The following is a 14,284-nucleotide window of genomic DNA, read 5'->3' as shown; positions in this document are numbered from 1 at the left end:
GAAAAAATACAACTCTGAAAACCAAGTGAGATGGCAAGGATACAATTTAAGTAGCCAGTTTTATTTCCCTCTTCTTCCCTATCAACTCCCCACACCCTCACCACTACCCCAAACAGAACTCCCTTCAGTCCCTGAGTGAAGGGCCGAGAAGCTGGAGTAGGTACATCTACCCTGAAATCTACACAGAGTAAATCCTGAGATTCATCACCTGCAGGTACCTGTTAAAAGTGGTTTCCTAGGTCTCATCTCAGGTATACTGAATTTGAATCTGGGGATAAAGTCCAAGAATGTGCACTGTTAACAAACCATCCAAAACTCAAGTGATTTTTGAAGTTTCAAAAGCCTTGAATTAAGTACAGAGAGGAAGGCAAGTTGGATCTAAGTGTTTAAGGTAGCAGCTTAATTGAAACCAGAAATCAAATGGTATGGTTCAGCTCTAAGTTTCTTCAGATATTAAATAACTACTGTCAAATATCTACCGACTACTTTTGGACAGAGGTCTAAAGATTTTCTAAATGCCATGGTGATTATAACAGCTTACTGATTTGCTGTAACTGGATGGCAACATCTCACTCTTCCCATTTTTATAAAAAAGTTTTGGGGTTTTCTTAGTGTTCTTAGATATAATCTCACTTAACTCTTACAATATTCCATCAACCAGAAGACAGCGCCATAATCTATGAAGACAACTCCTAAAGAGAAGCTGCAGTAATGTTTCAAGAAAGAATCATAAAGCACAACATGATAAAGCCAAGGTATTACCAGAGCAAGAACCTCTCACCTTATTACCCGGTAACCCTGAAAAGAGTCTCCTCAGCCCACAGGGAGGCGAAGTGGGGTCTCGGTGCAACCAGAGTCCAGGGGCTTGTGATAAATTAGCAGATTACCCCAATGTGCATACAAGTACTATTTTGTAAGAGCGTCAAGGAACGAAAGATTGAAAAACACCAATTTAGTAGAAAGTGCTGGTCTGAGAATCAGAACTAGGTTTAACTCCTTGCCACCTCACTGGCGACCCTGGTGACCTAACTTCCCTGGAGCCCCTAGTCAGGCTGCTCCGTACTTATTAAATTAGGACTAGTTCCGGCTATTCCCAAGGCCTCTTCTATCTCTCAAATTCTCTAACTTCCTTACGTTTATGTTTCATGAGTACATGAATCATGTAAAATAATATTCACTGGTCATTTAATTAAAAACTCTAAATTCAGTCTGTCGTTCAATAGATATTTATTAAGTACTTATTCTGTGCCAGGCATCCGAGCATCTGGGAAACAGATATGGAGACACAGTCTCCTAGTGTGGCGGTAAATACATGCTACTGTGAATAATCCTTGTGTCTCCTTACGTGGTTAAACAGTAAAGCCTACTGGATCATGCCCAAATAATGGAAATTTGCATAGATAATGGAAAGCCTGCCTGTGCAAAATAAATAAATATTAACTTTAATTATAGACATGACTGCTGCCAAGACCTAAGGCTTTTCTTCTTTGTACCCTTCACTTGCTTTAAAAAAAAAAAAAAAAAGTTAGGACATTTATGTTTATTAGTAAACGGCATTTACAATGAAAATCAATTTTCAAAGTATAAGTTTATAAAAATAGTTTATTTTAAAGACTCTCAATAGGACTTAACATCTTATTTTCAGATATACCAAAAACATAATCAATATGCTCAGTACGTTTTAATCCATGATGAAAGTTGCTCCAGATCTATTATTATTAGATCTACACATACTGTTTAACTGGGTGGTGTTCAAAGTTTTAATACCACATAATTGGATCCCCCCCACGAAGTTTAATGTTAAATTTTCATGAATACAATTTCACAAAGATTACAATATATATCAACTTACAACTGAAGGAACCATTTAGTAATTTATAATGTTTTAAAAATCTAGCTACATAATCTCTTTTAAAAAAATCCTTCCTATATATATATGTGTGTGTGTGTGTGTGCGCGCGCGCGCACGCGTGTGCACGCATGTGTGTGTGTGTGTGTATGTATATATATATATATATATATATATATATATATATAAAGTCCACATTTCTCAGGAAATGCATACATCCACCTAATAGTAAGGACCAAAATGAGAAGCATTACTATCTCCAGAAGAGGAGGGGGGAGGCAGAGGTGGGGGGGGCGGAGGTGGGGGGAGGGAGTACGGTAGGGGAATTAACGGGTGAGGTGCCACAGCAGGGGCAGCCCAGCCCATGTTTGCAGATGCAGGTGGTGGGGGTGGTGGAGGGGGAGGGAGTGAGAAGTTATGCATGTCAAACCCGGGAGGAGGGAAGGGATACTGTGGCATCATAGGGCCATCCTGTCTCTGGGGTGGAAATCCTGAAGTCTCCTGAGGTAACATGTGCTCTGAGTTATAAAACTGCGGAGGTGGGGGCCTGCCAGGACAAGACCGAGGATATCTGCCCCGGGAAAACCCTCGTGTAAATTCTCTGCTGTGATATCCTTTTGAAGGCTCTGAAGCAGAGCTATGAACATTCCAATTCTGATGTACTTCTGCAAAATCTTCACCTTTGGGGAAAAAAGCATAAAAACAAAATTAAAATTAACTTTAATACATCAAAAAACACTGTTTAGGGGCTTCCCTGGTGGCGCAGTGGTTGAGAAGCTGCCTGCTAATGCAGGGGACATGGGTTCAAGCCCTGGTCTGGGAAGATCCCACATGCCGCGGAACAACTGGACCCGTGAGCCACAACTACTGAGCCTGTGCATCTGGAGCCTGTGCTCCACAACAAGAGAGGCCGCGAGAGTGAAGAGGCCTGCGCACCGCGATGAAGAGTGAGCCCCACTTGCCGCAACTAGAGAAAGCCCTCGCACAGAAACGAAGACCCAACACAGCCAAAAATAAAATATAAAAATAAATAAATTAAACAGATAAATAAATAAAAGAATAACGCTAGAGGCTTCTATAAAAAAAAAAAAAACCTAGTAAAAAAAAAAACCACTGCTTAAAATTTCAATAATGTCTTCTTTAACTTCCAGTATACCTTACAGTAATTACAATTTTATAAGGCTTAAAATTATCAATTTTAAATGAATCCAAAAGGCCAGAGATCAGGTAAGGGAAAGCAAGACAAAACTTTGAGACAATAACCAGTTGATTTCAGTCAAACATCACAGAGAAAACTGGACAGGAACCTCACTCACATTCTCAAAGGTTGAGTAAGGGGCCTGGCTAGCTCTCCCAACCAGGGTGGTCAGAAGAGGCTGAGCAGGGAGCCAGTTTCCAGCCTCCCCTCAAAGACAGTGGAGACCTCATGGGGAACCTGGACTTGCATCTCCACCAGCAGCAACACAGTGTTCCTCCACTTCCTGTACTTGGGGTGGAGTCAGAGAAAACCTGGGAGAGTCAGGACTTTCATCAGTGCCCAGCATAACAAGGCCATCCCCCATGGTGTCAGGAGCAGTAACGAGGCACTCTTACCCCCACCAGACACAAAAGGAGGCCTGCCCAGAAGCACTCTTACCCCCACCAGACACAAGAGGAGGCATGCCCGTGTGCAGCAGTAATGATTCACCCCCGGCTTCAGATGTCAACAGAAGTTATAAAGAAAAGCTTAACTCCTATCCCCACCTGGTAGTAACAGTAATAACGCAACCTCCCTCCTTTCCCCGCCAGAACAGTTTTAAAAACAAAAACAGCATAATAACTAATATGTCCACGTTTCAATTAAAAACCACTCGTCATACCTAGAACCACAAAGATTTGAAACTCAATGAAAAAGGAAAACTAAGTGAGGCCAACATCAAGAAGACAAAGATGTTAGAATTATCAAGAAATGTTTTTAAGTAGTCATCATAAAAACACTTCAATAAAAAATTAGGAACACACTGAAACAAGTAAAAAATAGAAAGCCTCAGCAAAAAAAAAAAAAAAAATACAAAGAAGAAAAATAAATTTCAGAACTGAAAATTTAATAATCAAAATTAAAAACTGAAGGGAGGGCTCAACAGTAGAACGAAGGGACAGAAGAGAGAAGATAGAACAACGAAAAGTATCTAGTCTGAAAAGAAGAAAGGAAATAAACTGGGGAAACAATAAACAGAGAGCTTCAGGGATCTGTGGGACTGTAACAAAATAACTAATATTTACATCTTCAGAATTCTAGAAGGAAAGGAGAAGAAAAATGAGGGAGAAGGTATATTTCAAGAAATAATGACTGAACACTTCTCAAATATGGCATAAGACATAAACCCACAGATTCAAAAAGCGAAATAGATTTCAGTCAGGATAAACCCAAAGAAGTCTACACCAAGAAACATCACAAACTTTTAAAAACTAAAAACAAAGAAAAAACATGAAAGCAGAGGAAGAGAGAAATGATACCTTACCCACATGAAAAAAACAATTTGAACGACAGTAGATGTCTCTTCAGAAACCACGGAGGCCAGAAAGAAGTGGCACAACATTTTTCAAGTGCTGAAAGAAAACTGGCAATCTAGAATTCTATATTCAGTGAAAATATCCTAAGGAAAAAGGGAAATCAAAGACTTTCTCAGACGAAGAAAAGCTACAAATTTATCTCCAGCAGACTTACCCTAATAGAATGACTAAAGCAAGTTCTCTAAACCGAAACAATAAAAGAAAAGACTGTTAAGACATCCGGAAGGAAAGAAGAACACAGTAAGCAAAAACAGGAGTAAATACAGTAGAATTTCCTTCTGTGACTGAGTCTTCTAAATTATGTTTGATGGCTGGAACAAAAATTATAACCGCTAATGTGTTTCTTATTGTATACATAGGAAACATTAAAGCAATTTATATTATTAACAAGGGAAAATAAAGGGACGTCTAGAGAGGCAAGGTTTCTACACTGCACTCAAACTGGTAAAACGACAACAGCAGATTGTGATAACTTATGTATATAAAATTTAAGACCTAAAGCAACCATTGAAAGAAAACCACACTAACTGATACAATCCACACCGCAGATAAATGCAAATGGAATTCTAAAAAATGTTACAGTAACCACAAGCAGGCAGAAAAACAACAGAGAAATAAAAACTAGAGAGAATACAGAAAAACACAGATTTAAAGCCCAAACATAACAATAATTACATTAAATATAAATGGTCTAAATATACCAATTAAAACACAGAAGTTGGCAGAGTGGATTAAAAAACATAACTACAATCTACAAGAAACATTTCAGATGATCCAGTCATGTTGAAAGTAAAAGGATGGAACAAGCTATAATATGCAAACATTAATCAAAAGAAAGAAGGATTAGCTACATTAATATCAGATAAAACAGGCTTCAGAGCAAAGACTGGGACATTTTATAATGATAAAGGGGTTATCTACCAAGAAAATATAGTAATCCTAAATGTGCATGCCCCAACCACATGCTCTCTCTCAACAACGGACAAAACACTTATACATAAAATCACTAAGGCTAGAGAAAATTTCAATACCACCATCAACTAACAAGATCTAATTGACATTTATAGAACACTCCACCACACAACAGCAAAATACACATTACTTTCAACTGCCCCAAATCATATTCCTAGATAGACCATATTCCACAAAACTTTTTTTAAAATGTAGAATTGAAATCATACAGATTGCGTTCTCAACCCACAATGGAATCAAAAATAGAAATCAATAACAGAAAAATCTCCAAACAGTTGGAAACTAAATAATACTCTTCTAAATAATCCATTGGTCAAAGAGGATGTCTCAAGGTAAATAAAAACAAACAAAGGAACATTAAGCTAAATCACAATAAATAAAACACACCACTATCTGTGGAACAAGTTTAAGCAGTAAAGTCTTAAGTAAATAATATAAGCTCCCACCTCAAGAACCTAGAAAAACCAGAACAAAATAAACCCAAAGCAAGCAACAGAAAGTTAATGATAAAGAGCTGAAAGAATGAAACTGCAAACAGAAAAACAATAAAGAAAATTAAATGACGTAAAGAACTGGCTCTGTGAAAAAGCAACATAATTGGCTATCCTCCAAGCAAAACTGACAAAGAAATAGAAGACACAAATGATCGATATCAGGAAAGACATCAAAAGGATGTTAAGGCAATATTGTAAACAACTCTACACAAATTACTTGACAAATTAGATGAAATGGACCAATTCCTTGAAAAACACAACCTACTATAATCTATCGAATGTGAAAAAGATATCACTATTAAGGAAATTGAACTTGTAATTAAAAGTCTCCCAAAAAAAGATAACTCCAGGCTGAGGTGATTCACTGGAGACTTTTTACCAAACATTTAAACAATTAATACCAAATCTACAAAATGTTTTCAAGAAAATAATTTAAAAAAAATTCCCAAGTCATTTTATGAAGCTAGTTGGAAGCTTCTGCCGACATCAAAACCACATAAAAAAAATGAGAGGGACAGAGAGAGAGAGAGAGAGAGAGAGAGAGAGAGAGAGAGAAAGAAAGAGAGAAAGAAAGAGAGAGAGAGGGGGAGAGAGAGAGAAAGAGAAAGAAAAAGAAAAAGGAAGGAAGGAAGGAAGGAAGGAAGGAAGGAAGGAAGGAAGGAAGGAAGAGAAAGACCAATATTCCTCATGAATATAAACATAAAAATCCTTATCAAAATATGAGCAAAATTCAACAACATATACAAACAATTATACACCACAGTTTATTCCCATGATGCTCATTCAATATTCTAAAACCAATGTAATCTACTTTACTAACAAGGTAATGAAAAAGTCATGTGATCTTATCAATCAATGCAGAAAAACAATTGTCAGAATTTAAAATTCTGACAAAATTCATGATTCCTGAAAAAAACCTCAGGGAAAACAGAACTACACAGAAACTTCCTCAACTTGATAAAGCACATCTACAGTACCCCTACACCTAACATTTTACTTAATGGTGGAAGGCTGAATGTTTTCTTCTATGACCAGGAACAAAACATATTTACTCAATATAGTGCCAGAAATTATAGCTAGTAATGGTGAGAAAGAGAGCTAAATATGCATACAGACTGTGGGGGGGGGACATTGTTCTTAACTTCCATTGACATAATTGTCTACATTGAAAATCTCAAGGGAGAAACTCCTAGAACTAGTGAGTTCAGCAAGCTCACAATACACAAGCTAAACACAGAAACAGTAATTGTATTTCTGTATTCTAGAAATGAACACATGAACATGAATTAAAAATGCAACACCATTTACAATGATTCCCCAAAAATGAAATACTCAGGTGTATATCTGACAAAAAAATGTACAGGACTCGCATTCTGAAAACTACATAATGCTGGTGAAAGAAATTAAAGATCTAAATTAATGGTGATGTATATATACCATGTTTGTGGAATGGAAGACTCAATACAGTTAAGATGTCAATTCTCTCCAAACCAACATACAGGTTTAACCCAATTCCTATCAAAATCCTGGCAAGACTTTCTGTCAATATAGGGAAGTTTATTCTAAAATTCATATGGAAAGGCAAAGGAACTAAAATAGCTAAAATAATCTTGAAAACTTTCAGAAAAAAAAGAGAGAGAGAAAATCTTTGGGAGGTAGGTCTAGGAAAGAAATTCTCAGACTCTATACAAGCAAAGCAGATAAACTGGGCTTCATCAAAATAAAAATTTTTGTTCTGCAAAAGATCCTTTTATGAGGATAAAAACACAAGCTATAGACTGGAAGAAATTATGTACAAACTTTCATAACTCAAGAGTAAAACACAGAAATACAATTAGAAAATGGGCAAAAGACATGAACAAATACATCATTGAAGAGATACACAGATAGCAAATGAGCTCATGGAAAGCTGTTCAATATCATTAGTCATTAGGAAAATGCAAGTTAAAAATCACAATTACATATCATTACATACCTATCAGAATGGCTAAAATAAAAAATAATGACAATACCAAATGCTAGTGAGAATGCAGACAAACTGGGCCACTCATACACTGGTAATAGGAATGTAAAGTGGTAAAGCCACACGAAAAACAGTATGGCAGTTTCGCAAGAAACTAAACATGCAACTACAGTGGACCCTTCAAATAACATGTGTTTGAGCTGCACAGGTCCACTTATAAGCAGATTTTTCTCAATAAATACATACTATACTATCCAGGGTTGGCTGAATCCACAGATGCATAACTGCAGATACAGAGGACCAACTGTAAGTTATACACAGATTTTCAACTACATTGGGCTGTGTGTGTGTCAGTGCCCCTGACCCCAAAGTTGTCCACTTGCAACTGTATCATATAACCCGACTGTACTCTTGGACATTTATCCCAGAGATATGTGAAAATTTGTGTTCACATAAAAATCTGTGCACGAACATATAAAGCAGCTTTCTTCATAAAACCCCAAACTGTTAACAATCCAAATGTCTTTCAATGGATGCATGGTTAAACTACCTGTGGTATATTCACACCACAGAATACTACGCTGGAATGAAAAGAAACTTGATACATACAACAATCTAGATGATTTCCAGAAAACGGTGCTCAGTGACAAAACCCAATCATTAATTTATATAACCATCCTTGACAGGACAAAATATATCACAGAAATGGCACAAAGATCAGTGGCTGTCAGGAGCTGAGGAAGAGGCAGGAGGAGGGAAGTGGATGTGGATATAAAAAGGCAACATGAAGACTTTCTTCTGTGATTGCATTATGTCAATAGGAAATAAAACACCTTGACTTTAGCTTAAGCACCATATCATTTAATTCTAAAAATGGAAGCAAACAGCTTTGTAAAAAAAAAAAAAAAAGTACTGATGAGTACAAATGATTCTACCAAGGCTTAGTTTGCCTTTTACCCCTAGGAGCCATTTTTACATCCATGAGCCTGAAAAACCACCAATGAATATCCCCTGCGACTCTCCCACCACATCGCATGCTGTGCGTAATGCCTCCAATGCTAGCCAGATGCCAGAGCGTAAAGAGAAGACCCCCAGATGTCTCCCTCAGTTTTATTACTGAGGAACTTACATAGATGTAAATGAAGATGAAAAAATGACTATATATTACATTTAACTCACCTGGTTCATTAAATTCAGATCTGAATTTTTTCCGGCCTTGAATCTGAGATTTTTTTCTCTGTTTGGCTTCTTTTTCCTTTTCATCATCACTGAAATCTAAGGCCTTCCACAGAAAAATAGATTTACGTCACATGCATTTACCAATTCAATGGTATATATTTAACAGTGACCCTGACAGAAAAGTTACCCTTTTCAATACTTAATATTTACCAGTAATATTCAAATCAGATATGATAGAAAAATAAAATATTTTTTGATAAATGCCTAATGACTCTAACACAGAAGATGAGTACTGAAGATTTTTTTTATATTGTTTTGTTTTGAATGCCTAGAAAGTTTCAGATAGGTAACTTTAAAATGCTGATCTTAAACACCCTTCAGATATGGGCATTCCCTCGCTAGAAATCTGACTTCCAGCTTAGAGTCACGATTCATCATAGTGCCAGCTGCCAAACAATTCGAAAGACAGGAGTAGTTAGGAATAAGCAAATACATAAATTATCAGATCTAATATAAAAATGGAAGTGAATGTTATACCCATCATTTATTCAAAAATTTACACACACCCATTATATGCCAGGCACTGTTTTAAACACTTTATAGGGATTATTTTAATAATACAATGTGAGGTATAGTAAGGGATATAAATAAATAATAAGGCAAAGTAAGGGTGGGGAAAATCACTAGGATGCCCTTTGGATAGGACCGTAGGAAAAGGCTTTGATAAGCAGATACGTGAATGACCCAACTTCCAAGAAGAAATCGTTTTAAATTACAAGAGGGAAAATTCAGATGTTACTAAGAATTGGGATCCACTGTTACAACCTACCAAAAACCAAGACCTATTAGCTATGTATAACTTCTATGATTTCTTGGAATTCAGGTAATTTACTATTCTATTAATTTCAGAAAATTACTATGTTTTGTTAAAAAAAATACAAAAGCAGGGTCACTGTGTATACATGTGTTCCCTAATTAAAAGGAAGAAATAAAATACATATGAAAGTTTCTGTATGGGATTTTCAGTATGGTCTTGCTGAAATATATTCTAGATTGAATCTTCCATGAACCAAGAGTTGATATGCCTCAGAATCTATAATCAAATTCAAAAACATCAACTAATTTTAGTACCCTGAAACACATGATCTTCTATTACTGATCTTTAATGTGCTAAAAGTTTTAAGCTCATGTTAAATTTGGTATTGAGCCAGGCACTCGAAAGTACTGAGATCAGATGGAAGACACTGCTTTCTCTGAAACGGTTCAAATGAGAAAACAGATAAATAAGCCAATAAACAAGTGCTATGACAGTGCTCTGGGATTATGGAGCAAAAGAAAGAGGAAAGAGGGCAAGGAAGACTTGATACGGAAGACCCAGGATGAATCTCTGATGATGAGTCAGCAATGAACAAGGAGAAGGAAACTTTTGGTGGGTGGGGGATACATGCAAAGGCACCGTATATTAGAGAAGTACAAATGGTTCTCTAAGGCAAAGCGAAAGCTTCTTACACAGCAAACTTTGAGACGATGAAATTGGAGAAGTTAATAAAGACCCTTATGGGGCCAGTTTAAACAACTGGACATTATCCTAAAAAGCAGGAGGACACCATTGTAAAGCAATGATATGCTAATAAAGATGTTAAGAAAAAAAAAAAAGCAGGAGGGCTGTATTAAAGGATCTTAACTGGCAATAGTTTATTTTAGAGCGACTACTTTGGCAATATTTTGCTACCACCTCACAAAATCAGAGAAAAATTCACATTTTTCTTATTAATTTAAAATTAATTTAAATTTGCATTCAGTGAACACATTTATTCAACTCAAATTATGTATTCATGTTAGAAATGGATGTGGAGATGAATAAGATGTATTCACTATTATGCTCCTTTATCCCAGTTCAGTATTTCCTATTTTCAGGGCATGATTTTTTTTTTAAGTTTAAACCCCACAAATTCCAAATTCTAGTCTACGATTAAGACCAGGCAATAATCCTATATGACAAAATCTGATCATTATAAAATTAGAATCTCAGAGTTTCTCATATTACGGAAATAGAGACATCCAGTTGACTACTTGGAAAAAACAATTCCCACGAACTATGTTGTGATTTAATTTTAAAATTAACCCAATCAAATCAATTTTATAAACTATTAACAATTCCATAATTAACAACTTTAATGCTTAGGTCTAAAACAACAGGGATGTATTAGAATATATGGATTTCACAAGAAATATGTTTCAAGACCTTTGTGAATCTCCAAATACTTTTAAGATGTCCTGAACATAACTAAGAAAATTAAGTGAATCTTCAGGGTCTTAGTGGAAATCACATGTACACATGACACAAATCAGAAAACATAATCCCATGGCAGTGTGGATACTAAACTAGGACTGCTCACTGGTTAAGTGACTATGTAAGTGGGCACTCCCTGACCGATGCTTCAGCAAAATCAGAAATTAACATAGACCATGAACCTTCAGCACCGTTTGAGAACATCTAAAATGACCAAAATTAAATCTGCAATACCAAGAATTTACAAAACTGAGAAACTTCATCAGAACTACTGAGCACATTTAAAAACTCCCACTTATAATAATTACAATTTTTCTTTTATATTGTATAAATTCACACTATTTTAATAAATGTATACATTCACTGCTGTAATTTTCATATTTTAATAACTTGAAGACTATATATATCAAGCTACTTTGAGACAAAAAAATAGTCTTGCTGGCATGGATTTAAGAAAGAAATACAAGAACACTCTTTTTAGGGAGGTAATTATACTGTAAAAAATGGAGAAGTAGGTAAGACTGTAATGATTCTGTACCTCCAAAAGAAAAGCAGCTTATTAAAAGCACCATCAATAAATGTGATGGTGTATAATCACGTCCCACATGGTGAACTTACTAAAGAAAAACAATTTTTTTTAATAGTGACAATTCTGCCTTTGCCAGGCCTCAACAGAATTGATAAAAATAGGACATTTTAAGGAAAATGATAAGGTGATAATTATTAAAATGTGACTGAAAATTTTTTTTCCTGAAGTGATCGCAAACGCTGGGCGGTATAAAAGCCATCTGGGACAGGGGAGAGCACATAGGCTGGCAAAAGGCAGCGTAACTGGTGAGCAGCCTTGAGGACCTCCTTCAGGATTTATAAGATTGGATTTACAAGACTGATGGATTTATAAGATTGAGTCCTACCTTCCTCTCTCAAATACTGTGTAAAATGATGGATTTATAAGATTGAGTCCTACCTTCCTCTCTCAAATACTGTGTAAAAAGACTTATACGTGTACCTCTGGTGGTGGTTCTTGATCATTCTTCCATGATGCATCTGATCCCCTATCCCTAGGGGGGAAAAACAAAGGTCAAAGGGTCAAGGTACTTACTAAGATTTAAGTGCTTATAACCTAATAGTATGGAAAATAATAAAGTAGAAGACCTAAGCTCAATCTTAATTTGCAATATATATGAAAATAAGAACAAAGAATAAAGGCTCATTTTTGTGTTCTTTACCTCATTTAAGAAGACGTGGGAAAGGCACACGTAATTATTAGGAGCGGGGAATCAGAATGAGAAGCCGAGGCTGTGTTGTGCAGGGCAAAGTGGTTCTGCAGTTCCTAAGTAGCTCCAGATGCTCTTTGACTGACAGTTTCATGATACCTGAGCTCAGCTCATAAACTTCCTTCAATAGATGCTTAACCAATACCACAAGGTCAAAATGCTGTTCCAGGTGCCAAGGACACAAAAATGAATACGAGGCATTCCCTTGTCTAAGACTTCACAGGTTCAACAACAGAGATCACAACATGAAATTCTTCTTCCTCGATTTACCTGAGGAATATCAGCGATCCTCCCTGAGTAACCAAGGCTTGCTCTAAGACTGACTCTCAAGGACGAGAGGATGAGACAAAGGGCATCTAGTCTGGGAAGGAGGAGGAGCTTCGGAGACCCCAAAGGACAGTATCATCACAAGCATTAACTACTTTTGGTGGAAAGTTTTACACTCTATGACCAACAAAAGCGCGAACATCTATTATAAGTACAATTATAATTTCTGAAACCTCATTTTAAATCTTGTCTGGTTAATCTTCTTGAGTTCAGAGTTTGACAATATTTGTTATTCAATTACATTAAAATATTACAAGGTATTAGGAGTAGATTTTGTCCTCCCTGCTTGAAACCAAATCTCAAAAATAAATGGAAGATTCTCAGGAATTAATTCATTAAAATCATTAATCCATTAATCCACAATCCATTAAAATCAATTTACAGATGTCTGTGGGCTGGCACGACATGAAATCATTAAGTTTGCTCTAAAATTTTAATTCAGAATTTTGACATTATATACGATGTATACCAATGATTTTTCTGCTTTTAATTATCATCTTACACCCATGCATTTATCATAGCTCCAGGACTCCTTTTTGTATGGATACCATCTGATGGCCTGCGGTGCCCTTAGTGTGGAATCTTAAAGATGTAAATGGTAAACGCTCCCCAAGTAGGGTATCACCACAGAAAATCAAAATCTACTATAGAAAAGATCAAGCAACATTTCAAACAGCATCTTTAACAAAAGACTAAGTTCATGGGAAGCTAAGATTAAAATAGCCTTACTAGAAGAAGGTAAGCTGGAGAGAAGCTGAACTTCTCCACCTCAAAGGCAAAGGAGTCCCCACGACTGACACAAAAAACGCAGCCTAGAACAGAAGTCTTTGTCAGGCTGGGTTTCTGCAGGGTGGGCTCAATTTCCCAATTCTTTAGTTTCTTGTTCTTTCTTTCTAGGACAAAATTCTTGTTCTTGCAAATCAGTACAAAGACTGCTTCTAAATCTATCTAAAAACATCTTCAGAAAATATTTTCAACCTATCTATTTTTAGCTAAAATATTTTATCTGTTAAAAGCTAAATATATGGCACATCCAGAGCAACAGCCTAATATTCAAACAGAATGAAATGCTAATTATTTAAGGCATGATTTTAAAACATACTAAAACCTCTATGACTTTGTCTATTTAATTCACCTTTCTTGTCAATATTTAGAAAAACTAACCTTATGCAACCTGAAGAACACCTTAAGTTCCTTCAGATAATCGTGTGGCTTCTTAAACATGAGTTTAATCAATTATCAGGAATAAAATGTTCATCTCATTTCAGAGATTATTTCCCATAACTGAAACTCAGACTGGATTTAATATGTAGGTGGTAGAGAGGCCTTCTCGTGGCCTGCAGCTGGGACTGGCACCAGGGTTTGACAAGCACCAGG

General features: G+C 36.2%; 1 protein-coding gene across 1 annotated transcript in view; it reads right to left on the bottom strand.

Annotated features, from left to right (window-relative positions):
* Positions 1-1,331: 1,331 nt before the first annotated feature.
* Positions 1,332-14,284, bottom strand: part of NAF1 (nuclear assembly factor 1 ribonucleoprotein) — a 39,096-nt gene continuing 26,143 nt past the window's right edge. Inside the window, exons 6-8 of the mRNA XM_079920017.1 lie at positions 12,313-12,364; positions 9,011-9,113; positions 1,332-2,529 (exon numbers count right to left, since the gene is read on the bottom strand). Of these exons, the coding sequence (XP_079776143.1) occupies positions 2,072-2,529; positions 9,011-9,113; positions 12,313-12,364 (613 nt within the window). The 3' untranslated portion in view covers positions 1,332-2,071. The remainder of the gene's footprint in view (positions 2,530-9,010; positions 9,114-12,312; positions 12,365-14,284) is intronic.

Source organism: Stenella coeruleoalba (genome assembly GCF_951394435.1).
Source record: "Stenella coeruleoalba genome assembly, chromosome: 4".
NCBI classification, from domain to species: Eukaryota; Metazoa; Chordata; class Mammalia; order Artiodactyla; family Delphinidae; genus Stenella; species Stenella coeruleoalba.
This window is presented reverse-complemented; position numbering and strand designations above follow the sequence as displayed.